The 27,063-nt window shown below is 40.9% G+C and overlaps 1 protein-coding gene across 2 annotated transcripts in view; it reads left to right on the top strand.

The window, feature by feature from the left end:
- The first annotated feature begins 601 nt into the window (after positions 1–601).
- RAD18 (RAD18 E3 ubiquitin protein ligase) overlaps positions 602–27,063 on the top strand; it is a 106,261-nt gene continuing 79,799 nt past the window's right edge. For both annotated transcript variants that reach the window (XM_075005441.1, XM_075005442.1), the window contains exons 1-6: positions 602–653; positions 1,902–1,983; positions 7,711–7,772; positions 9,796–9,866; positions 22,362–22,717; positions 23,814–23,913. In XM_075005441.1, coding sequence (XP_074861542.1) covers positions 606–653; positions 1,902–1,983; positions 7,711–7,772; positions 9,796–9,866; positions 22,362–22,717; positions 23,814–23,913 — 719 coding nt within the window. In that variant the 5' untranslated portion in view covers positions 602–605. The remainder of the gene's footprint in view (positions 654–1,901; positions 1,984–7,710; positions 7,773–9,795; positions 9,867–22,361; positions 22,718–23,813; positions 23,914–27,063) is intronic.

Genomic DNA, 27,063 nt, shown 5'->3' on the forward strand with positions numbered 1-27,063 from the left:
CTAGTGCTTGTGCTTACTGCTCTATTTCTGGTCTTGCACTATTTGGCATTTTTCTTGAAGCCTTTGCTCCTGGAATCATCTGGTTAGGCGTAGCTCTCCACTTGTTTCTTTTTTAAATTAGTTCCTCACAATCCTAGGAGCCAGAAAAGATGAAAAACACGAGGCTTGGAGGCATCTAAAAACAGCCCAAACTTATTTTTTTAAAGTAGTACTTTGTGATATTTATGCCAGTCTCATGATGTGGAAGGTGGGGGTGGCTGATTCCTGCATGTTTGGGTTCACAGCAGTGGAACATGATGCTGGATTCATTGCAAAGGGTGGGGATCCCACCACACACCCGTATGGAGACAAGAGGAGGGTCCCACTGGACCTGCTGACCCCTGTATTTTAAACACAGGCCTGGCACAGTATCTGGGGGGCGGTAAGTAGGGCAGCAGGAATCCCGCTCCCCGACAACACATGGCCCCATCCCGGCCTGTCCCAGCCACGGCCCAGACTACATCTCCCAGCAACCTCCGGGGCGGAGGCGGAAGTGTCAGCGCGCCGGCGACTGTCGGGAGCCAAGCGCGGGTGATTCGGGGCCGGCGCTGCCTGGGGCGGGCACCATGGCGCTGGCCGAGCCGTGCTGGCCGCAGAACCTCTCCCTGCTCAAAGTAAGGCGGAGGCAGGCTCGTCGGGGCAGCCGCGAGCTCCGTCGCTGTCCCCGGGGATGGGCCGCGGGAGCTCGCTGGAGCCGCGGATCCCAGCTGTGCGCGAGGGCGTGCGGGCTGCGCAGTGACAGCTGGGGCGGGGAGGGCCTGGCCGAGGCTGCAGAGTGAAAGTTCGGGGGACCCTGGCCCCTGAGAGACCCAGAGCCTGGGACTAAGGGAGGACTGCACAGTGAGATGGGGGTAGAGCGTGGGGCCTGAGAGAGGGCTGCACAGTGACAGCTGAGTGGATGCCTCTGCTCTCCGGGGCGTGCTGCACAGTGAGAGCTGGGGAATGCACCTGTGTGAACAGATGCTTATTGGGAGGTGGTGGTAATAGAGTTAGGATCAACGGTGCTCATAGGTAGGGGTGAGATTCATAAAAGAGTGGTTCTGCATAACTGACCAAGTGTTAGAACTGGCATTTTGATTCAGAGAGGCTCCCAAGAATGACCAAGGAGCTATGTAAACCATCAGCGGATGATTGCTGGCTTTATATTGGAAATTATTTTTTCTGTTCTCAAAAACTTTTCAATGGCAGAGCAGGCCCCTTGATTTTAAATGGAGTTGCCCTTAACTTTTCCTAGGGATGTAGCTGGATGGGGAGACTTTATCAGATAATACTGAATTACTAGAAAATCTGCAGATACCCCTTTATAACCATGGGTATCCACGTCTGTGAATGTGGATGCAGATACAAATTTTGCATCTTTATAGCCATGGATATTTGCATCCATTGTTGTCAGTGCAGATATCTGGGGCTGATTTTTGCAGGTACTGATGAGAATACAGATACAAATTTTGTATCCATGTAGGGCTCTACGAATTGACCTTCCCTCGCTTGCTGTCCCCTTTAGACCTTTGAGCTCTAGCACAGGTGCTGAGGATTAAATATGCACACTAGAAATGGTTTTGGAAGTTGTTCTCAATTAAAACTTTTTATTGAATTTGTGTTCAGTAAGCGGCTACTGACCAGCATGTTGACATGTTGCATTTATATTGGCTTTTAGCGTAACAGCTCTTGATGTAAAACTGTTAAAAATCTCTCGCATCTTTACGGATGAATTTGTTTTTCATTTGTGGAGTTTAGGAAATGATGGGACAAGAACATGAGGCTGAAAGCATATTAATATTTTCTATATCCTATGTGTAGTCATATGAAGAGATCTTTATGATGCCTTAGAATGACCTTACTTTTTATTTTTCCCATTTCAGGCAGTAGATGATTTATTGCGATGTGGAATATGCTTTGATTACTTTGATATTGCGATGATCATACCACAGTGTTCGCATAATTGTAAGTACAGCAGTATTTTCACGGGTCTGTCTATGTATCCCTCACTAGTGACTGACTCTCATCCCTTATGTTATCTCCTTAGGCACTTGCTCTGCCCTGGTCTTGCTGGGGTGGACTGGGCATCTTGGCCAGTCCTGATCTTGTCCATCCCCACATTGCTACAGCTGGGGAGGGCTGGCCCCAGAACTTCTGTGGTGGAGAGATGTGCTGCCCCCAAACCCCCCCCCCCCAAAGGCCCAGGTGCTGCTGCAGCGCAAGAGAGCTGGCTAAGTTCTCTTTCCTTGCTGTAGCCCCAGAGCACCCTCCTTTACCTCAGACCTTTCCTGAACTTGGCTCCACCCATAGCCTGTACTCCTAGGGGGAACTCTAACATCCTTTCATATACCTAGTCCAAAAAAGACATATTGCCATTAGAAAAGGTTCAGAAAAGGGCAACTAAAACGATTAAGGGTTTGGAATGAGTCCCATATGAAGAGAGGTTAAGGAGACTAGGACTTCTCAGCTTAAAAAAGGGGAGATTAAGGGGGGATATGGTAGACATCTATAAAATAATGAGTGGTGTGGAGAAGGTGAACAAAGAAAAATATTTAACTTTTTCCCATAATAAAAGAACTAGGGGACACCAAATGACATTAATGGGCAGCAGGTTTAAAGCAAATAAAAGTTCTTCACGCAGTGCACAATCAACCTGTGGAACACTTTGCCAGAGAAGGCTGCAAAGGCTAGGATTATAACAGGGTTTAAAAAAAGAGCTACATACAATCAAGGAGGTTAGGTCCATTAATGACTATTCATCAGGATGAGTAAGGAATGGTGTCCCTGGCCTCTGTTTGTCAGAGACTGGAGATGGATGGCAGGAGAGAGATTGTTACCTGTTCAGTTCACTCCCTCTGGGGTACCTGGGATTGGCTGCTGTCCGCAGACAGGGTACTGGCCTGGATGGACCTTTGGTCTGACCCAGCAAAGCTGTTCTTATGCATTACAACCCTCTGCCCTACACCTGTGCCCCCTTCTCATACTATGACCTCTTCTCCCTGGCTCACAAAGTTTGTTATGCCCAGTAATATGAAAGTGATGTATTTCACGTCATTTCCAGATTGGTGCCCGTGAGAAAATCATTCTGCTCAGGAGTGAGAAAAATTAGAGGAAACACTGGTGGGGAAAAATAGGGGTGTTGTGGGTCTGTGCACTGAGATGTGGACTCTAGAGCTCTAGGTTTAGCATATGTCAGAAAATTATTGATATATAGTTAAAATGCAGTGCAGATGTACAAACCCAGAATTCCCTAACATGGCTGAGCTGACTCAAGTCCCACTAACTGTGGCCTTACATTGCTAGTTAGACATACTCATAGGGTTTGTTGCATGCAGATGAACTTTTTTACTTCCTTTGATTTTTACGGCAAACCTATGCCTGCTGTCCTGTGACTAATGTGCTAGGTTGGTAAAGATTATATAAAACACCTGCCACTTGGGCTCAGTGGTTACATTGAGCAGTTACAGAATTTGATTCTGTAGCCATGCTCTATGGGAGTATATTCCTATTTGGCTTTAGGAATACGGGGCTTTCGAAGACTGGGGGGTCCTTTCAGAAAGCTCCCATCAACAAGGGTGGCGCCCGATTCGAAAGTGGCACTTTTGAAATACCATGGGTCCATTATGGTAATGAGGTGCTACATATTCATGGCAGCGCCTCATTAGCATCTGCCAAAGTGTCTCATTAGCATCCCCCTTTCGAAAGGTGGGGGGCTGGTGTAGACATAGCCAATGTCACATCAGTGTTTCTTATTTGTAGTTGCAGTTGTCTACTGAGTTGAAGGCAGATCGTTTGTTACCACATTTTATATAATTCAGATTTTCCTGTTTGCAGCCTTTTTCCCTATTTCTAGTTGTATTATTTAATTTGGTTCCCGTGCATTGGTTGTGTGACCTACGTCCCTATTAATTAATGTTTGCACAGCACTTTGGAAAAAAAAGCAATTGGCTTTTTTGGTGCAAAGTGTTAGTGAAATCAAGCAGCCTGTTTATTACAGAAGTTTTAATGTTCTTGTTCCACATTTACTTTATTCTTCTTTGTTCTATCAGTGCTTGTGGATACTAATTTCAACTTGATGGTATTGGTTGGCTAACAATGCTTTGTACGTGTCTACTTAACTCAAGAGTCTCCTATATGTCAGTTGTATGGAAGCCTCTTGTCCAATTCTGCATGTCTGCACGTGTGTAGACGTGATTTGGTAGTGCAGTTCAGTGCCATAATTCATGTGTTAGATTCACACATGTATATTTACTGTGTTGCTGGAAATATAAATGAACTGTAATGCAACAGTTTATCCTCTTGTGCACATGCAGTCAGGACCAGAAGTTTCTCCATTTTTTCCTTGGCTGCGTTTCAGCTACTCTGGCTGTGAATAAGGATGTTTGCAAACATAAATCAGCCCTACCACTTGCTGAAAGTTATTGGTTGTTTAAGGCTGGCAGTGCAGATCAATTATGTTGAATCATATTAATGCAATTAAAGAGTCTCTCTTGTTACACAGATGTCCATAGAGGAATGATACAGCCATATATAGCTTATCGTGTAAACTTAATTGACTACTCGAATGGATTAGCTGTTGTAAATGTTAAATGAGATTTTTTTTAATATGTCAAGTTTTTCTGAGACTTAGTTGTGTGTCTTTCTGGTGCTGTGTTTGTTCAAGAACTCCTCTTAAACTGTTAGGGCTATGACCACAAAATTTGGTATGCAGCTGCCTCTTATCCTAACTTATACCAAGATCAAGGTTCAGTTTTCCCTGGAAAGTGGGGAACACTTGAAATCCTACAACATGGAAAGGGAGGGGGGAGAGATAGGAGGGACAGGATACTGAGAGTGGCCACTGAGGGTGGCTGCAGCAGCAAGAGAGAAGCCAGTATGGCTGGGATTCTTCCATGCTGCCTGCCACAAAGGTCCAGTAAATACCCCTCCCCACCCCAAACTCAGAGCCTGCCCCCCTGTGGAGAGCCTACAGGCCACAGAGGGGGCTACTGGAGTAGGGGGGCAGCCCCCAGAACCTCACCCCACCCAGACAGCCTGCAGGCTGTGGAGGAGTCTGCTGGAGGGAGGAGACAGCTGGAGACGGGAAGTAGTTCCCAGAGCCTGTCCCCCCCGACAACCTGCTGGCTGTCAGGGGGCAGCTGGAGGGGAATACCCCACAGAAGCCTGCCCCCACCTACCAGCCAGCAGCCATGGAAAGCAGCTGGAGGGGGGAGTCTGCCCCCCCACCCTCTGATAGCCTACAAACTGGGGATGACCAGCTGGAGGGGGGCAACTCCCATACAGCTTTCAGGCCATGGGAGGGGGCACTGGAGGCTGAGGACAACCCCCAGAGTTTGTCCCCACACAGACAGCCTGCAGGCCGTGGTGGGGAGGCTGATGGAGGGGTAGCAGCCCCCAGCATCTGGCCCCCCTCTGGCAGCCTGCACACAATGGGAGGCCACTAGAGGGGTGCAGCCCCTTGGAGCTTAGCTCCTCCCTGACAGACTGTAGGCTGCAGAATGGCAGGACTGCCGCTGGGGCCAGGCTCCCCACCCTGACAGCCTGTAGGCCACAGGGGTGCCTTTGTAGGGGGCAGCCCTATGGAGCCTGCTTCCCCCTCTCCCCCCCGGAGAGCCTGGAGGCTACAGAATGAGGCGGCCACTACCCCCAAGCAAAGACACCCCTCCACCCCCGGGCCCAGAGAAGTTGCAGGCCTGGGATGTAACAGCAGGCTGGCGGCTGACCACAGAATGCTGCCCCACCCAGGTGCTGCCAGCTAGGGAAAGCAGCTAGAGGCTGTGGTTGGTCTGCAGAGCCTCAGTTCCCACCTGAAAATCATGCAGCCCTGGTTCCCTCCCTCCCCGGAGGAGTTTTTTGGATGGGGAGTGCTCCCCTGGTCCCCTGGGAGGAGCTGCTGCTGCTGTAACAACATCACCCTCACTGCACAGGTGACTCCAGTAAATCCCCCCAACTTCTGCACCTCCCACCTGCCTTCTGCAATCCTACCAATTCTCTGCCCTCCTCCACATACCCTGTCCCTCCTCACCTTGGAGCTCTCACTCCAGCCTTTATTTTTTAAAAATACTATCATTGAAAAAAAGAGTACATTTTTTATTAATTTTCAAAAACGTTACATCAGTTACAGAGCTGAGCGATGCTGGATCCCTCTGCTAGTAAGAGTATAAGGAGCGTGTTTGGCTAACTCAATATTCTTTGATTATTTGCCAGCACTTTATGTATAAATGCAGAAACTGTGGGAAGCTAGCAAAATGAGCATCAGTTATACTGGTAAGCATCAAAATGTATTCAAATAATGTGCCCCTAGTCAATATTAATTAGCGTGCAAGCTCATAAATGAGTAGTTACAGCTATTTCAAGTTATTTTTGATGCTGAATAAACATTCAGGCAGAAGTCTGGTGGATAGTATATCCTCCTGATAGTGGTGATTACACTTTACTTAAATATCCCATGTCACGTAATAAAGTATTTATAGGGAATACAGTCACCTTTAGGATAGCCTGGTGATGCAGCGTACTCCAACATGTGGAAAGATGTTTTGGGCCAGGGAAACTCCTCATAGTTCCAAAAGTTTCATGCACCCATTGTTGTGCGAGCAGGACTTGAATTTTTAAGATTTTATCCAAAATTCCATGGAATTGTTTTTACCTTTGTAAACAAAGCCTTACGGGGCTAGCTGAGCTGCTGTAAGGTCTCCCATGTAGTTTGTCTATGCTGATGGGAGAGAGCTCTCCCATAGTCTGCAATGAGTGGCTATAGCAGGAGAGCATCTGGCTAACATAGGGCAGTCCACACTGGTGCTTCTGTCAGTGTAATTTATATTGATCAAAGTTGTGTTTTTTCACACCATGGCTACGTCTACACTAGCCCCAAACTTCGAAATGGCCATTCAAATGGCCATTTCGAAGTTTACTAACGAAGCGCTGAAATGCATATTCAGCGCTTCATTAGCATGCGGGCGGCTGTGGCGCTTCGAAATTGATGCGGCTTGTCCCGACAGGGCTCCTTTTCGAAAGGACCCACCTACTTCGAAGTCCCCTTATTCCCATCTGCTCATGTAGAATAGTTTAATCTGCTCATGGGAATAGGGGGACTTTGAAGTAGGCGGGGTCCTTTTGAAAAGGAGCCCCGTCGGGACCAGCCGCAGCAATTTCAAAGCGCCGCGGCCGCCCGCATGCTAATGAAGCGCTGAATATGCATTTCAGCGCTTCATTAGTAAACTTCGAAATGGCCATGTAAATGGCCATTTCGAAGTTTGGGGCTAGTGTAGACACGGCCCATAAGTGACATAACTTTTGTCCACAAAAGTGCTAGTGTAGACATGGCCTTAATTGATCTTGCTGGGATTTGAACTTTGTAGTTCTAGGAAAAATAGTTATTTCAAACTTGAATGTTAGCCTAGTGAACCATGTTACTTAAACAACAGTAGCTGCAGCTGCATTGGAATATGTTTGCTAAATGTGTTTTTTTAAAATGGATTCAAAGACTGAGATCAAGTGCTGAAACATGCTAATAAAAATGCCATTAACATAGAATAGAATTTATGTGAATATTTGTTTTTACCTATTTCTATAATTACTTTAGTTCATATTTTGCTAGATCTAAAGAATATAGTTACTAAACAGTGTGTATTCATCCAAGCTGAACTTCATACACTGTATGGGATGTAACATTTTGGGATTTTGTTTTTCCAGATTGTTCCCTTTGTATACGCAAATTTCTGTCTTACAAAACTCAGTGTCCAACGTGTTGTGTGGTAAGTGGTTTTGTTTTTTCTCTTGTGTGTTGTTTTGGGCAAATTGTTAGTGTTAAGACCTTTTTCTCTTTGGATGTAGTCAGGTGATGGTAAGATGTACCGGACTGCTGCTTACATTGTTCACCTCTCCTGGTATTTTCCAACTTGCTGTCCTCAAGCTGAACACCAGAAGTCTATAGCTGCCATAAATAAGTTAATGACATTTTTTTTCCAGAGGTGCTGATTCTTCACAGCTCCCATTGAAGTCATTACAATCTTAGGCACCTAAATAGGTGGCTTAATACAGATTTAGGCACTTATTTCTAGGCACTCAAGTTTGAAAATGTTGCATTTACTCCACAAAGGTCCATTTAATTCTTTTCTAGCGTTTGATTCACATCACTGATCTTCTAATGGAACACTGTCAGGCTGCTTTTGATCCAGAATCTAGTATTAGTAAAAATAAGCTTTTACCAAATCTAGGTCCAATAAAAATGGTTTTAATTGAGTCTTTCCTTTTTCCCCAACCCCTACTTTAAATTGAATTGTGCATGTCACATGTGGATGGCTAGGGATGGAATGTATAGCTTTACAAATAACAAAATTCACTTGTGAGTGTACTTATGTGAGAGGATTTTCAGCATTATAGTTGCAATTTAGTCCTGTCAGTGCTGCTGGGACTCTTTGCATAGGGCAGATTGTGTGGTCCTCTGTGTCTATTGTGTAGCATAAGTAGTTTAATCTATTTGACACTTACATTGGAAAATGAATTCCATACAACATGTTAGATGTGCAATGCGCCCACTTCTGGGGTGAAGGCTGGCACTATACTATACAGCAGAGGGATGGGAATTGTTGGCCATGGTTTCTGTCATAAATCCTTCTCTCCTGAAAACTGCTGTGAGGGCCACTAAATATCCCTGCAGTTCGTGTAGAACTTTTTTTTTTCATTATTAACACCTTATCTGAAAGTCTTCTCCTTAATAAAGTGCACAGAAGACCATTCATCTTAGGCTTTAAGATAGCATTTGACTTTAAGCCAGTTGGGTTTTACTGGATGTATTGAAATAATAGGCTGCTTGAACACAATGAACAGTATTTCAGAAGTCCTCACAAAATATAGGTAATTTTCATTGCATATTCCTAAAGCATGAATTAGACTAGATTCCATTCCAGGCCAGAATTCAGAAACGTCCGTTTGTACCATACTGTCAGTGTTTTAACAGTTACACAGTACAGATCTCTTGGTATATATTTCTGGACTTCAAATTTTGTATCTGTCCTCCTGCCTTCTTAAAAGTCCCATTGATCGATGAAAGAGCAAAGGAAGTTCTGTTATGGTAATACAGGACTAAAATTAAAATAGAACATCGTTCTTTGTTTACTACTTATTTAATGGTCTCATCACATCCTTAGAAGCTAACATTATTCTTTCAAAATGATCGGAGTTAGGGTGCAATCAAGTATTGTTGGAGATTAATGTTAACGGGGTTGGTCTTAGAACAAAGTGTCATATTTATCTTCACAGGTTAAACCTCTTTAGTCTTGAACTCTCTTGTCCATGCCAGTAATCTGGCATGATTTTAGTTAGCCAGATGACCACTTACCATGGTGTGGACAAGTTTCCCATGGTCCCACAAAGTTAGTTTCCAGCCACCAGTCCTGGATCTCAATTTTCTGTGCTGTTGTTTAGTTGTAATTTACCCCTAAATGTCTTCTAAGAGGCCAGAAAGCAGTAGAAGTGTTGGTAATGCTGTTGTGGTTTGGCAAATTCTCTCATTTGATGTTGGTCAGATCCTGCGGGTCCTGGACTAAAGAGGTTCAACCTGTACTTCTGGCTATTCCCTCACATGTTTGGGGTTTGCTTACCCAAGGATCTTAGATGGTTTTCAGTAGAAGGTATCTGTACTTCGTTTTTATGTAACTTTTTTGACATTACACTTTTGAGGGGTGGTGGTTGTAGTAGGGCGGTGTATGAAGCACACATCTGAAACATAAATTGTGTTTGCTTGAATACTGTCTGTCTATTTCTGTTCTTTCGTAGGCTGTCACAGAACCTGACCTGAAAAATAATCGGGTATTAGATGAGCTGGTAAAAAACTTCAGTTCTGCAAGGTACAACAGAATATTACAAATATTACATATGCTTCCATGGTCAGAGATGTACAAGTCACTTTACTCCTTTAGCCCAGGTTACATGCAGTAGTGTATATGTGCTTTGAGTTAGAAACCCAAGCCCATATGTCATAATGCAACCAAATACAATGAACTATTGAAAATTTTCACATCTGTATCTCAAATAGTAGATTAATCAATTAATAAGTGTATGTGGGCAGATTAATGTTTAATTTGTCATACAGATGCCACAAGGATGGACTAATTTTAGGAAAGAAAGGGCCGGATTGTAATGTGCTTTTTGCACACTTAATTGTAGATGGGGTCAGTGGAAACTCACCTTGGCAAAAGATATAGTGTTACAAGTTTTTGTAAGGAGCCCATCATTGTCATAGCTGTATGCATAATCTATCCTTAAAATAAATAAGATTGAGGTGGTGAAGAAAGTGTGTTTTGCTCTTCTGTTTTTACAGCCGCGTCTAAACGTGCACGCTACTTCGAAATAGTGCCCGTCACGGCTACACGTGTTGGGCGCTATTTCGAAGTTGAAATCGACGTTAGGCGGCGAGACGTTGAAGTCACTAACCTCATGAGGGGATGCGATAGCGCCCTACTTCGAAGTTGAATGTCAAAGTAGGGCACGTGTAGACGATCCACGTCCTGCAACATCGAAATAGCAGGGTCTGCCATGGCGGCCATCAGCTGAGGGGTTGAGAGACGCTCTCTCTCCAGCCCCTGCGGGGCTCTATGGTCACCGTGTGCAGCAGCCCTTAGCCCAGGGCTTCTGGCTGCTGCTGCTGCTGCAGCTGGGGATCCATGCTGCATGCACAGGGTCTGCAACCAGTTGTCAGCTGTGTGGATCTTGTGTTGTTTAGTGCAACTGTGTCTGGGGGGGTCCCTTTAAGGGAGCGGCTTGCTTTTGAGTCTGCCCTGTGACCCCGTCTGCAGCTGTTCCTGGCACCCTTATTTCGATGTGTGCTACTTTGGCGTGTAGACATTCCCTCACAGCGCCTATTTCGATGTGGTGCTGCCCAACGTCGAAGTTGAACATCGACGTTGCCAGCCCTGGAGGACGTGTAGACGTTATTCATCCAAATAGACTATTTCGATGTCGCTACATAATAAAATAAGCTATTTCGATGTAGTGTGCAAGTGTAGACATAGCCTACAAGTTACATAGTTTCATTCTGTCCTGCCAAATTGACCACATTAGGTATTCTGACTTGAGGCACGTGGCCATTTTGAGAACTTGCTCACAGTTTATCAACAAACACTTGAAAAAATTAATTCCGGACTGTGGGATAATCTTTGTAAAAGATACTAGCTGCTGGAATCTGTTCCACTTTATTGTGGTGCATCAGTGCAAATGCAAATAAAGGTACATTTACTTACACCTTTTTGTGCTTGTAGTCTTCGTACTTATTGTCTAGCCCAATGCCCATTGAAGTCTAAGGGAGCCTTTGCATGGATTTCAATAGGCATTTGACTAGGCACTTTGTATTTGGTAGTGGAGCCCTCTACAAAAGTGCTGAAAGATAGTTGGTAGTAGTGATACAGACTCAAAAGGACTTGTATTCTGGAACCAGCTCAGGGAAGTCCCATTCCTAGGTGAAAGGAAATTTCTCCAAAATATTTTTTTTACAGACTTGAGTGATACTGTTGATGTTCTGTGGAAACGGATGTGTTCCTGAGCAGAAAGAAACTCTTTCTGTAGCAGAGATGCTGTAATGGAAACCACAAGAGAGCTGTTTGTTAGATGCCTGAGACAATAATAGGAGGAAAGAAAGTCAGCAGTGATAAGAGAAGAATAAAATGGACTCTGAAAACCTAGATTGCCATGTGTTCTGGCAGCAGCTGCTTTATGTACTTAGGGGACTTAATGAAGTTCCAGTGTGCATTAGGGATGATCCCTTATGAAGGCACAGAAAAAACCTCACTGAATTTAAATTTTATTTCTTTCACTCATTCTTGTGGGAGAATTTGTGAGCCAGACAAGACCTGGAAAGTCTACTTCTAGAATCAGTGTAATTATTGTGACATGGTGAGGATGGGAAAAGAGAACATACACCATTGTGACCCATAATTTAAATCAGTTTACTTGAACAATACTTTTTAACCATAGATTAACACCCCCCCCCCACACTTTTATAACTTGTGTCTGGGCGAATAATATGTTTTTGTTTAACTGACACAACACTAATTTTGTAATAGAAAGAGGGAGTTAAATCATGATTTCAGTACAGTTCCACATGTTTGATTTTAAAAAGTCATATAGAAAAATACTGGTTTTGTGTGAGATTTCAAAAAAAGTCCCCAAATTTCCTATTAAATACTTTGCTTTTTTTATGACAGACACTGAAAACCATTTTTAACTGAAATAAAAAATATTTTGCTAATTACTAAATAGATTGGCAGGAATATTGTACCTTCACTTGGATGTCGTCATCTTCTTTCCTGCTTTGCTCTTGATTTGCCTTAGGGATTTATTTTGTAGGCCTGACTAAAGGGAACAGCGAAAGAACACATTGGTATAGAATTTACCATGGTGTGGGTGCATATGCCTTTCTGTGTCAGATTGTTTGTGCTAAAGAAAGAGAAATGGACAGACTAAGGAGTAAGATATTGGTTGTTTTTATTCTTTGCACCTCTTCTTAATTATACTTAGTTATGGGAAGTAAACATGGCTGTATTTTTTTTTTTTGTTTTAAAGCTGACCTTTTGCTTTAAGGTCAATGAGAAATTTTGCTGCAAAAATAATGCCAGGATTTCTTGTTCATTGTGTGCGTCTCCTGAGAAAGAGGTGATATGTATTGGAAAACTAATGTTCTATAGGGCTACAATTAGATATAATAAATTTTAAAAATATTTAAAATTTATATTTAAAATATTTCCAAAATATTATTTTGCTCTTTCTCTCTAGTGACAAATGGAAGTTTGTTTTTGGTTAGCATTTAATTATGCAGGGAACAAGCAGTGCTGACTTGGATCCATTATTATAATGTCTCTTAAACCTTTTTTGACTGCTTTAATGAGTCAATATAAATCTTACAGTTCAGAGAGTCAATAGTGATTTGAAATTTCTCAACATAGAGCTGTATCAATCGACCTAAAACAGTAGTGTCCTCTAACAGCTTGGGAAGCATATAAAATAGACTTGAAAAACCCTTTCATGGAGGAGAAAGGAGTGTTTGTAATGTATCAATACTGAATACTGTTTCTTACTGACCTTTGTGGTTTCTGTGAATTCCCCAAATCACTTTCGTAGATGACTGTTTTTCTGGGTGACTGTCAGGGTGCAGGAAGTTTCTTGAGGCATAGAAGAGGAGTATGCATCATCAAATATTTTAAGCCAAATTTGAAAGATGCTCTCAAAAGCATTTAATGAGTGCAAATATTAAATTTTGTACTGAAGTTATGTTTGGAAGACTATATAAGGGCTTGTCTATGTGATGGTTTAGTCCACTCCAGAGAGTGTAAATACTAATGTGAAACTAGAACATATCAGTGTGCACAGAAAACTTCTAATTCTTGCCAGCAGGATCCATATGTGCCATGAGTGTTTGTCATGCTAGGACACACTCAAGTTTACATTCCTATAGTGCGTATTAACGCGTAGTGTAGACAAGCCTTCAGCAATATTTTTGTTTGCAAATCTCTACAATAGAAATACATCACATTCATTAAATGGGTGAGTTTATTGTTTTCCATTATTTTCCAGTTTTATGATTAATTGGTGCTCAGTCTTTATCTTCTTTCTATTGTGCGGGCACAGGATAGGCATAGTTGATGACTTCTAAACTCTTTTGTAAGACCCTATTTTGAGACTCTTGTAAATTTACAATTCTCTTTTTTTAATCTGAAGTTTGGCAGCCTTATGTTTTTAAAAGTGTGTGCAGAAGCATTCAGCAGTACGTTGAGTGAGAGGAGAGTGGGTAGGGGGAGATATGACAGGCCCATTTTGTATTCACTTGTGTGGTTCTAAGACTTCTTAGAATACGTATCATGATTTGTAGAGCCTCAGGAAGCTGAACTGCTCAATGAACTCTTCATACTGAATTATGGGAGAACTTGTTGGTCCTTTCTGGGTACACATGATGAGAGGGGAGGAAGTACTGTAGAAATGTATTGGAGATTAGTAGCTCTGAAGTGTCTTTCGCTTGTGTTTATACTACAGAGTGGTCATGTTAGCAGCTGACAGGTTGTGCTTACTCAAGTTCAAACCAATCCTGCCATGTGGTCCAGCCAATTCAAGTGAAAAGCACCAGCACCATGAGTTAATGGGTTTTGTTCATGGATGGGACTTGAATTAAGAATAACACTAGATTTATAACTCCAATTAACTTGGAAGTGAAGACAAGCACTTTCAGTTCTTAGAATAGACAGTGGCCTAAAGGAGAGTAGCCTCGTTGTGGAAATACAGTGGCTGGAAAGCAGGGGAACAGCATTAACTGCAGGTAGCTGATTTTGGACCCCACATCCTTCCCTGTACCCCAGTCCCTTACCCAGAACTCTCCACTGCACACAACATCCATCACAGAATTGTACTTCCTCCATTAATATCATGGAAAAGCGTGAGCCTTGACCAGTTACTGTATTCTTGGAATGTCCCCCCATCAAAATTATTGCCCACCTCTTGCCTATTATTTTCTTTGTTGCAGGCTTTCTTTCTATGTGTGTGTCCAGCAACTGTCACCCTGAAGCCCTGATCTTAGTTGGGGTCTCTAGGTACTAACCAACAATTGTAATAATAATGTGGAAGTAGATGTGTCAGTGCATACTAGATGTGTACATGTGTGTATTTGCATATAGGTATGGGAATCAGTTTCTACAGATTTAATTATATAGGCATCTGGACAGGTGCATTTCTGTGGTTGTGCACTATGGATTTGCATTTGAGCTTCAGGAGTGGACCTCTAATGGACCCATTGCAGCTGTGCTAATGTGCTACCCTAATTCTGTATGTAAAATTTCAATAACTATAGTGAACAAAAACCATGGAGCTGGTTCCAAAGGATGGGAAGAGGGGAAAGAAGGAATCAGGAAAAAATCCATATCCTTTCTGACTTGCTGCCAGCTCTAGTGTCCTGTAACAAATAAAACATGAACTTAATATAATACATCTGTCCAAACAATAGATCTGCCTTTTTGGGCCTTTCAGTGAAAGGGGCAGGGTTGGAGGGGAATAGGGGGGATGGGGCAAGGGTGTTTGGGTTTCTGGAATTAGCTGGCAGTCTTAAAAGGGATGTACATATAGCTTCAAGGGGGTGGGGACTGGTTGACTCTGTCCTGATGTATAAAGAGCAGTGTCATTAGGCTGTGCACGTTTTGAATGCTACCTGTGGAAAGGGCTGTTCATCAGAGGGAAAACAAAATGTGAGCCTTGGAGGCCTTCTGAGTAGGGTATGACTGTGCCACCTGAGGGCATTGGAGTTCTTAAGTCAAAAATCTTTTCTATTAGTGGAGAGTATTGCTTAAATTTAATGTGGTGTTCCTGTGTATGATGTTTGCCCAAAAAAGCTCTCTGTGGATGCACGCAAGAGCAGAAACCACCTGTTTGCCTCAGGGTTACCAGTCTCCTGTGTGTTACTGTCAAGCACGAAAGAGAATGAGTGTGTCAGTGGGATGCACAGTTTACACATATATGTTTTGAGACTGGGCTTAAAATTCTGAAAGTAATCTCTTAATCAGCTGTAGGTGATGCTGAAATTGCATGCAGGAGTTCGGGGATTGCCTATGAGATGACAGCAGTTACAAAAACAAAGGCTGTGTCTACCCTAGCCCAAAACTTTGAAATGGCCATGCAAATGGCCATTTCGAAGTTTACTAATGAAGCGCTGAAATACATATTTAGTGCCTCGTTAGCATGCGGGTGGCCGCGGCACTTCAAAATTGAGTAGATGGGGAATAAGGGACTTCGAGGTAGCCGGGGTCCTTTAGAAAAGGAGCCCTGTCTGGACGAGCCATATGGCGGCCAGCTGCGTCAATTTCGAAGTGCCGTGGCTGCCCGCATGCTAATCAGGCGCTGAATATGTATTCAGAGCTTCATTAGTAAACTTCGAAATGGCCATTTGCATGGCCATTTCGAAGTTTTTGGCTAGTGTAGACGTAGCCAAACATATCTGCAGTGGTCAGTCATTTATGGAATGACATGGCAGTTCCTTTGCAGCTGAAGGTGACTCCAGTGGAAATACTATCTGCGTGTGGGTTGTGTGCAACTCTTAGCTCCATTTTTTGATAAATATGGCCAGTTTCTGCCTTGAGGGGTGTGTGCAGGACACCCTTTCCGTTTTCTATTCTCTGTCATCCCTTTCCTACCTGTGGGGCCCCCTGCCAAAAACCCAAATCAAACCAAAACAAAAGCCCTCTCAAGTTCCTGACTTTTAAATGCGCCAAGCACCTGCAGCTTGTATTGATTTCAGTTAGAGCCCACGTGCTCCAGCCTTTTTAGGTTCAGGTTAAACAAATGCATTTTTCTATGGGTCACAGATGCAAATATTTCCCTCAAACAGGCCTTTAGGGTGGAATAGACTGCTGTCAATGCTGTCATGTGTTACTAGTGCTGGGCTGCATCATTGGTCATAAAACAGTGGTTTCTAAATAATCAAAAATAATAACCTGGGGTGGAGGTATTAAAAAGAACTCATCTGCCTTAGAGCTTATCTTCACTATAACAGTTAGGTCAGGTTAATACAGTCAGGTTACTCCACTTGGGTTTATGTACCTTGAGAAAGCAGCCAACTGAGAAACAGCACACAAGCCATGTAGGTTAATTTGATTAATAGTTGATGTGTTAATAATGCCGCTGCTGCATCCCTAGTCCATTATTAGTGGGAGTATAAGCTGCATTGGAGGTCCAACCCATGCCTCCTGATGGGCCAGTCAGCTTGAACTCCAGGAGATTTTTGTATGTGGACCACAATTGGTCTGGGGTAAAACATGTTATATATTGAGCTAGCAAGACAGAGAAGATAAGCCCTGACTCAATAATAGTAGTCATTTGGGTGAAGATGATCTGTCGATTTGCATATCACAAAAAACAGAAAATTTATTTGGTCTGAACTGAAGATGGTGATTGTTCTTTATGTATGTGATAAAGAGACAACCTCCACTCATGTTTTCTAGTCAAGACTACATGTAAACCAGAGGGTTTCAGTGGAGGAAATACAACCTTTTCCCAGATATAAATAACTGTCATTTGAAGATGCTGTAAATGTTTTATATAGATGTATGCTGTGAAGAAAATTTGTGTAAGTTGGATATAAATACCATGCCATACACTTATAGCAGTCCCATGTAATTGGGATAACTGGGATTCAGTAGGTGGAAAGACGAGGTGGTAGCAGTTAATAATAAAGAAAGCTTCAAGTAGTGTTGGTTAGGTAAATGGGATCGTATTATGTATTATATTAACAATCAAACATACTTATGACCTTTCACTGGATTTTGGCATTGTGTTGGGGATGTTATTTGGTTCATCACACACAGTATAGCCACTAGATGTCACCACAGCTGCGGTATGCTGTCAAATAAACAGTGGACTCAGAAAATGCCATTATGTGACTTTTGTCTTCTTTCTGCAGTTTAGTAATATTGTGAATCTTCTACAAAATGGGTGTAGACTGACCTCATCTGTTTGTCTCTTAGTGGACAAGTTACAATATAGTAATCAGAGCATGGAAGTATGAATTTTGAAGGTGTAAAGTTCTTTTATTGTGTGTAGTTCAAAGTGTGATTACCCTATGTCTTTAGAAAGTCTGTTTGGAATCCTGATTATCTAACTTAACATGAGTGAAAACACTCAGAATATAAATGATCATTGTTCAGACTTTAGTTGTGTGATCGATGTAATTATGTGCAAATTTTACAAGTTAATTTTGAAGGATAGATTGTTTTTATCCCATGTAATTTGTGGTATAGTTATTAGTATTTTAGTGGAGCAAAAGAGTTTGTATAAAACATCTTTTTCTGTTTTTTTTTAAAAGAAAATATTTGGTTCTTTCAGATGTTTTATAGTTAATGTAGAATGTTTATTCCATTTTATTGATAGTGAAACTAGGTATCTGTGTTTACTTTTCAGAAATAATGTGCGCCCCACTCGCCACCAAGTCATTGTCCCTGGCATTGCTTTCATTTTTAGTATTAGAGCTGGAGTTACAAAAGCTGTGTACAGGATAGTTCTCTGTACATTATTATTTCTTAGTTGTACTTACGTAGGATCATGACCCTACTGTTCTAGCCACTGTTTAGAGATACAAGATGATACCTTCCCAGAAAAGGTTATAATATTGGTGAGACAGTACAAGCTGTAGTCAGGCATGATGATGTTTCCCTGGAAAGAGATTTTATTCTTTTTCTTATACTTATCAACCTAAACTTTGGTGAGTAGATAAGGTGCTCAGAAGAGTGAGTTTAGTACATATACACATGAATTGTGGATCTCTGCCAACTGTAAAGAAAGAAAAAAATTTTGATAAATAAACCACATTTTTGATGAGGAAATATGGGAGAATAAGCTGAAAAGATAGGAGTAGATTCAGCCTCATAATTTAAAAAAATTGAGTTATGGACCACTGGGTAAACTTTTACATATTTTATTTGTAAGAATGTATGAAGTTTTTTATTATCAGAAATAACATGTGAGAGCTGATCTGTAGTAGAAAACCAAATGATTGTCTTTTCTGATTTTATGTTATCTGAACAGCACATAGTTTAGTTTGGTGCAGTGGAGGGAACGGTATCTACTTGATTTCTGTATAAAATAATAATTTGAAAAGATTGTTTTAGTGACTGTGAATACATATTTATGGTCGATTTTGAAAAATGTTCATTTTATGATAGTAAGACAAACGTATTGCCATGACCATCTTCTCTTTCTCCTGCACTCCACCCACCTCCCCAAAAGATGCCATTGTCAAGACACACTGATATAACTCTTCTTAGTGATTGTGTCTAAATATTTATGAATAGTAGTTTGTTCTTTGTAGCTTTGAGGCAGGATGTGACAGATCTTCTAAAATTTCAGCAGTTACACTTACTTTGAAGAATACTGCATACCTGCACTTGTCTTGCTCTCCCGTATACCAATTATAGTGTATTTTTGTTGATAGTTAAAGTATAAATGGATATACTCTCTAAGTTTTCTGATCTTTTAGGATAAAGTTAATCTCATATAAGATTTTAATAGGGAGCATAATTATGTCAGAAAGACTTTGCTTTCAGGTGAATTTCACTCTTTTATGTTCTGAAATGGCAAGCTCTTAATTTTCCTTCTTTTAATCCTCTGACAACAGTAGCTAGAGTTTTTTGTAATTGTACATCTGTCATGGAATAACAGCTCTTTAACCATTAGAAACTTAGTCCACATTTGACAGGAGGCAGCAGTACATTTGTTGTTGTACACTTAATTGCTGTTGCTTCTCTTGTTTGTGCTGTACAATTTCATCATGCCCTGGGACTATTGTAAATGTCATTTTACAGGTGTAAATTTGATTTTTGTAATGCAGAAAAATGAGAATGAGAGCTGTGGGTTCTCTGTATGTCTCTTAAGTAAGTAATTATTACAATTGTGCCAATGGTACATCAGCTTCAATGTGATTGTAATTGTGATCCTTGCATTTAATGTTGAGTCATTAACTAGTATGATTGCAGGTTCATCCGATGGCAGAAGTATGGATTAAAAAAAATCCCAACCAACTAAAGGATTTTGTGCAGATGCTGTCTCTGAATGCACAACTCCTCACCTTAAATAAATAATAAAACAGACTAACCTAGTCAGTCTAGTGTAAGGATGTCTTGAATTGGGCATATTTTTGCTTTAATGGGGTCTTTCTGTTGAGTGTACAGTCATAATCAGTACCAAGGAGTAGCAATCCTCAGGTTATGCAGAGGATAAATACAGAGAAACAACTGCTGCTAGTACATATGGTGCGATGACATTGTGTTTGAGATGATCCCTGGTTGTTTCTTGAGACACAGATGCAGAATGCAGTACCCATGGGCTTATATCTGTATTTTGAAAATAGTGATACTGCTACTTCAACTGAGGGTAAGAAAAATACCTGGTATCTCTGTTCCCTTCCATTCAAAGGAGTGAAACAGTTGTATGTTGTTTACTTTGATATGACTATTGCTAGTTGCCCAATCCAAACCAAAAGGCTTTTTCTTTTTGGATGTAACACTATTTTCCTGCTTTGTTTTCATAATAGATTATCGTGCATCTCTATTTTCTCTAGTGGCCTTTTCTCTGTTTAGTCTTTTCTGCCTTGTGTTCTTTACCTATTCCATTACATATTTTTTCCCTCGTTACTCAGCCACCTCAAAAATATCTGTTACCTTAGGACTATGTTTCTCAACCATTGGTACACATATTCTTAGGGGTACACAAGAGAAGTCTGGGGGTACTTATAATTTTTTTTAATAAAAAGGGGTACTTTATTTAAAAAAAATAAAGTTGAAACGCTGTTCTAGACCAGTTGGTCTCCACTTGCGGTCTGCAGTTCCTCGAGGGTCTGCGAGAGTATAGTAGGGGATCTGTGAAAAAAATAATATAAATAAAAATGGTCATACAAAATAAATTTTAAATAAATTTCAAAGTTACAATCAACTATTATTTTTAAATATATTCAATAATGTTTTTAATGGCTGTTTGAAAACCTATATTGTGATTTCCTTTTTCATTTAATGAAGTGTACGTAGCAGCTGGAATTGGCATTGAAGGGGGTCTGCAAATGTTTTGGGAGTCAGGACTAGTGAAAAGGTTGGGAGCCACTGTTTTAGAGCAACCAATACAGTGGTTGAAGGTTAGAAACCAATTTTCCACAGACCACATTCCAAAGAGAAGCCAACAGTTCCCTTCCTTCACCTAGGTGTTGGAGAAGAGAAGGACTCTGGGATTCTTACTTGGGGGGAGGCCGGGGGGCTGCTCCTGGACTCCAGAGTGGGTGGTATGGGTGTGGGGAGCTCAGTGTTTTGCATCCGTCTTCAGAGATGAGACATCTGCTAAATTAGAAGCTTTTGTAAGGTTGAAAGAATTGGGCTTATTTAGTTTGGAAAAGAGAATATTGAGGGGAGATAATGATAGCGATTTTCAGGTATCTAAAAGGGAGTCAAAAGGAGAGAACTTGTTCTTGGCCTCTGAGGATAGAACAAGAGGCAACGGGCTTAAAGTACAGCAAGGGAGGTTTAGGTTGGACATTAGGAAAAAGTTCCTAACTGTCAGGGTGGTCAAACAGTGGAATAAATTGCCAAGGGAGGTTGTGGAATCTCCATCGCTGGAGATATTTAAGAACAGGTTAGATAGATGTCTATCAGGAATGGTTTAAATAGTACTTGGTCCTGCCATTGGGGCAGGGGGCTGGACTCGATGGCCTCTTGAGGTCCCTTCCAGTCCTAGTGTTCTATGATTCTTCTGGAGAAGAATGATGATTCCATCTCTCTTCACCATTCCCACCACTTCCCAGTTTTTTGGCAGCCTAGAAGGTGTGTGTGTGTTTCTGTAGGGGGGCTAGAGGTATATATGCAGCATATGTTGTCTTCCTTCACTTTTCAGGTATGGAAAAGATATGTGCCAGTGTTCACTATTCATAGCCTTTACTGATGAGTTATTGTCTAAAAGTAGCACAAATGCTTGCCTCTGTTACAATTCAAAGCTTTCCCAAACTTGAACAGAATGAAATTGACCTCATTCCTGTTAGTTTCCCTGGTGCCTTTAGGGGGTATAATTTTTATGTTACCTGACTAAAACATGCAGCACAAAAACAAGTAATTCCCAGACAGTGGAAGGGGTCAACAAGACCTCTGATATAATGTAAGAAAGCCCTAGGGATTTCCATAGCCAGTTTACCACTTCCTATAGACACAGGGTCACCTAGAATTCTAGCAGTCCCATGTATTGCAAACACATTCCTAATGTCCCTGACTCTTGTGCTGGGATTTGAGGTGCAGTCGCTTCACTGGGCAATATAAGATGCCTTGTGCAAATGTGGTCCAGGAAGCAGTTTACCCAGGCTAGCTCTGGAGGCGTAACTGAAATGTGGGATTGTTCAGTAGCATAAAAGGCCTATAGTAGCAAGGAAAGTCTTCCCCAGGGTTCTTTGTAGCAGTTTTCATTTAAATGTTTTCACTGTGCTTTAGCTTCATGGGGTTCTTAGCATCCACAGGGGCACTGTCTCCATCTGTACATTTAGGAAGCTTAGCACAGTGGTTGCACTTGATTAATGTTTAGTAGCTTCTCTGTGCTGGACATTTCTTATTTGTAAAGAATTCATTAGAACCTCTGAGTGAGAGCACTTCCTACTTTACATGGGGACTTGCATTTCTTAAGCCGTGTTTTATTAACAAGCAGGATAATGACAAAGAATGGAAACTACAGTTGAAGGAAACTTTCCCTGGTAACCTCCCCAACTTCTTTTTTCTAAAGAAGGGTAGAGGAAAGGTTTTTAAAAGACACAATAATATGTTTATCTAAAAATATGTTTACCTTTTGGGTATTTCTAGGCAACAATTGTTCGAATTGGTCTTGGATTCACCATCAGTTTCTCCTTCAACAAATTATACCAACTCTTCTACTGGCAGAGGTCATGGAGCAGGTTCCAGGGTTGGTTCAGGTTTAAAACAACACAAACAATATATAGACAATTTCCTGATAAAGGAAAGTGCTCAGACCCTGGAAAGGACATCTTTTGCTGCTGAGATGGAATGTAAAGATTGCAACAGTGAACAAGAGAGAGATAATAGATGTAGTTCTTCAGAGACTCATGGAGTGATTAGTAAAGGGATGGGAACCACAAGTGGCAAGGGCATGAAGAATCATGAGAAGCCTTCTACATCTATGATGAAAGTGGTGACAAAAGGTGAGTTGATTATGTTGTCGTTCTCATTCCATGCTTCAATTTGTTGTATGAGCCAAAATGTTCTATCCTATTTGTCTCCAATATTAGATATATGCTGCCTGCCTCAATGGGTGTAGATGTAAAATTAATCTTTCTGGATTGTTTTGAGATGAAAGGTACAAATTTGTTTACCTTGTGCTATGTTTAAGAGGGTTGTGCTTCGTCCAGAGGACTGCATTATTGTGACAGCTTTGGGTTTGCCTCTGCTGCAGGTAAAAACCCATGGCTGGCTCATGCCAACTGTCTTGGGTTTGCGGGGTTTGGGCTAAGGGTGCTTGACTGCAGTGTAGCTGTCCAGGATTGGATACGATCCTAGGCTCTAGGGCCTTGTGAGGTGAGCCCAAACATCTGTATCACAATTAAATAGGCCATTAGCCTGAATCCCTTAAGTCCACGCCAGTTGGCACAGATCAGCCACAGGTGTCTAACTGCAGTGAAGACATACCCTTTGAGGGTACTGAATGATATTGGTTGTTGTTGTTTAATCAGGTTGATGCTTGATGGGAGGGACTTGGACCAGTGCCAAGTGATAAAATGTAGTTCAGCTCCAAGAAAACACTTATTAAAAACAAAGTATATTTTAAAAGGCACATTAGGATTGCATAGCAAACTTACTTAGTTACAAGTGTTTGCTTTCCTTAAGATATTAGCTGTCTCACCATTACGTTCTTTCTGGCTCTCACATCCTTGCTCAGCCTGACCCTAGAGGAGTGTATTGAATATGTAGTTATAATGCAGTTGAAGATTAACTGCATATAGGTATGTTGTTTATCTGAAGTTGCATCTTAGTTAGCAATTCTATTGATACTCTGTCCAGAAAAATATTATACTTCACCATGGTGTAGGTATCTTTCCTCTGTAGTGCTAAAAGTACAAAATATTATTTTCAATGTTCAGAATAATTGTGATCTGCTAAAGAAGACAGTGGAATCTTCTTAATTTTCACATCCTTGTTTTACCTTATTGTCCTCATTAAAGGACAAAATGAAAATAAATTCTGTATTTGTAAGACTAAAAACTGACTAAAACCACATTGTTCCCCTTTTTTTATTTTCAGTGGATTGTCCTGTATGTGAAGTGTCTATTCCAGAGCAATATATAAACAGACATCTAGATAGTTGTTTGACAAGAGATGAGAAGAAGGACAGTCTCAGAAGGTAGGAAACCAAAATCAAAGAACTTATATGTGAATTGGGCCAGTTGCTTCAACTGTTGTAGTGAGATATAATATAATATATAATAATGAACTGTTGTCTGGCTTCTCTGTTATGTGCTGTGGATGTCAAAGTTACTATGTAAATAATAATGATGATTTTCTTCTCTCAAAAAGATCATTCACTACCAATCTTATTTCTTGTAATTGCGTCAAAGTTTTATGAAGATAGGGCATTTTGTTTAAATTGTGTAGGTTTTTGTGTTCAGTGTTGTCATGTATGTTAGTGTTTTTGTAGTTCTGAAATTCTATTTAGATGAGTTCTCTCCCCCGCCCCCTCCCCCGCCATCCCAGTGGATGAGGAGGGGCCTTTCAAATTTTCTTCTTTGAAGTTCTGCTTCTGACCAGGGATAACAAGTTTAATAAAATTAATCTCTTCACCTGGTTCAGATGAGCTTGTAGAGCCGTGTTTTTTTAGTGCTCAGGTTAAAAAGTAGAATGTACAATTGGTGCACCTGGCTTTTTTGAGGCCCTGATACCTCAAAGACTTGTGCACATGCTTACCTTTATGCATGTATCCTAGGGCCATTGTTCTGTTACAGGTACGCTGCTAATAACGTACCACTTTTGCTCTATTCATATCAACAGTGTGGGAAGTCTTATCCTTCACTGTTGTCAGTTACCTAAATTTAGTAGGATTATTAACTGTCCACTGCTACAGAACATTGTGCTATGCAGAAATTCTGCTGCATACACCTTTGGCATTCTAATTTTATTTTCAGTGTCCTCTAACTCCTCCCTAATCTTCTTCTTTCTGTGATAGCCTTGCAATGCTAGGTAAGGCATCTTCTAGAGGCTATGTCAACCAGTGCCTTGTTTTTGCCAGAGGCAAGTTGTTTGTGCAAGAAACAAATGCTTCCTTTTCTTCCAGTTTCTGAGCACTATTTCTGAGACTTTGGTGGCCCAGAATTGAACCTTGGGTCCCTGACACACACTGTTGTGCCAAAACTGAAAATAATAAAATGTCTGCTTTATTCAGTGCAGGTTGAAATTTATGTTCTGCATTCTGCTGCTTACTACAACAAAATCTAGAAGCTGAAGTGTTCACAAGTGAATAAAGGCTTTAAAATTTTGGAATTGAATTGAAAGCCCTGTGCACTGTTTTCCTGCGCAGTGAGATTACTCTCACTGTTTTCTCATGCCTTCTTTGGCAAATGAGAAAAGGGGCTAAATTTTCATTTGTTTGTTAAATACAGGATTGTAAATAAAGAACTTTTATGGTGTTTAAGACAATAGCTTATGTGTGTTCGTGCATCCGTTGTCATTGTCCCCTTGATGACAAACGGTTTTAATCAGTCTTATTGCCACAGGAGTATACTGTGTATCTCCAAACAGGCACTAATATCTTATTATTTTGACAGGTTTTTGACCCTTAGTTAATTTTTTATTAGTTGCAGATGTTAAGTGCTCATGATGAGTGCATGGTTGAAACGCATGCTCCCTTTAGAATATAAAGAATTTACACTTCTTTGTATAATTTGATTTATTTTCATCTAGACTTCTTAGAGTTTAAAAGAGTATCCAAGAAAATATTGTGATGAGGGATTAGTTACTGTGGAATTAAGTGTGACTTGGAAAATATTTTTATTTTCTTGAAATAATGCTTTCGATTTCTGTAACACTTCATATGTTTTAGTTCCCCTCTGAGGAATTTGCTTAGTTTCTTCTTGGTTTTAAATTAATGGCATATAGAATGCTCTAAGAAGTGACTAATATTTCAGTGAGCCTTGTTATTTAGTTGTAAATTATGTACAGGAGATTAATAATTATAGGTAACCATAAGAATGCTATTGAGGACTGAGCCCCCAGCGCATCAGTAGAGACGCAGCACTGCAGTGAAATAGCAGGGTTATCATGTAGTCGTCTTTTTGGCCCCACCTTTCTTCTCAGTCCTCTCAAATCTAAATTTTGGAGCATATATATTAAAATAGGTATTAAACTTTTTCTGAGGTTTGAAAAGATGTAATTTAATGGAAAGTTTGTTCTCAATACCGTCTTAAGCCCTCTTTTCTTAAAAGTAATTGTGAGGCAATAGACCTTTTTGCCAGGTGTTTTGCAGTGGTTGTAAGAGATTAAAGTAAATGAATTAGGATTATCATGGAAACCTGTTTTGTAGTGATTTTAAATTTATTTTCAGTGTTATGAGCTAAAATTACTTGGAAAGTACACTTTTCATATGCAAAGTAAGCTATCTTTTATTCTAGAGGTAGACAGCTATTCCTTTATGTCTGATAAAGGAGGCCATAGTTAAATTTCTGCAGGGGAGTTGTGGTCTGCTGCTGAAAAGAAAACCACCTCCATCAGTAACTGTTAGGGCCTCTCTTCTTGTATGACTAGCATAGATTATTTAAATTGAAGGTTAATTAGGAACTAGTATGAATTACTACTCAAGTCTAATCAGCTCAGGTACAAATTCCACCAGCAAGGTGACTGGAACACACATGTGCACTTTTATGGCATTCCCTATCTCTAAGATTGTGCAACGAGAATGTTAGGCTTATTCAAAGAGCTAAATGTTAAACTGAGCTATTTTCTATTATTTCCTGTAATTAAGCCCCTGTGCGGCAGCAGAATGGAAGTGTTCATTTCTTATTTTACACTAGGCAACATCAGGAAGTGGTACCCTTTGTAGGAGGTGATTCATTGAGAGCACTGTTAAATTATATTACGAAAATTATCAGGTGGCATTTACAAATTTGCTTTCAGCATAGTTATTTGATGGTTCCTTCTTGGGGTATTTCTTTTGGAAAACTGGAAAGTGTGCTAGCATAAATCTAGGGGTTATGATCTTTTAAAATCTCATGAGCTGTTCAGATGAAACAGCCAGTATATGGATGGACACTTCCGGAAAGTTGTTGTTAATTCAGGTGATGGTGTACTTCCCTCTGAGTCCATGCTGAACCTGGGTCTCTGAGTAGCAGATGATATGAATTTGAAGTCTTTACTCATTACAGCTTCTTATACAAGATGGAGGTGTTTCCTGAGGAAATTTAAACTAGATCAATTGCATTCTCTATATTTAATACCCCTCCACCCCAGCTTTAGATGGATATGGTATTCCAACTTCATAGGAATATTGCTGTAGATACTACAT

This window comes from Carettochelys insculpta, chromosome 11 (genome assembly GCF_033958435.1).
Source record: "Carettochelys insculpta isolate YL-2023 chromosome 11, ASM3395843v1, whole genome shotgun sequence".
Lineage (NCBI taxonomy): Eukaryota > Metazoa > Chordata > Testudines > Carettochelyidae > Carettochelys > Carettochelys insculpta.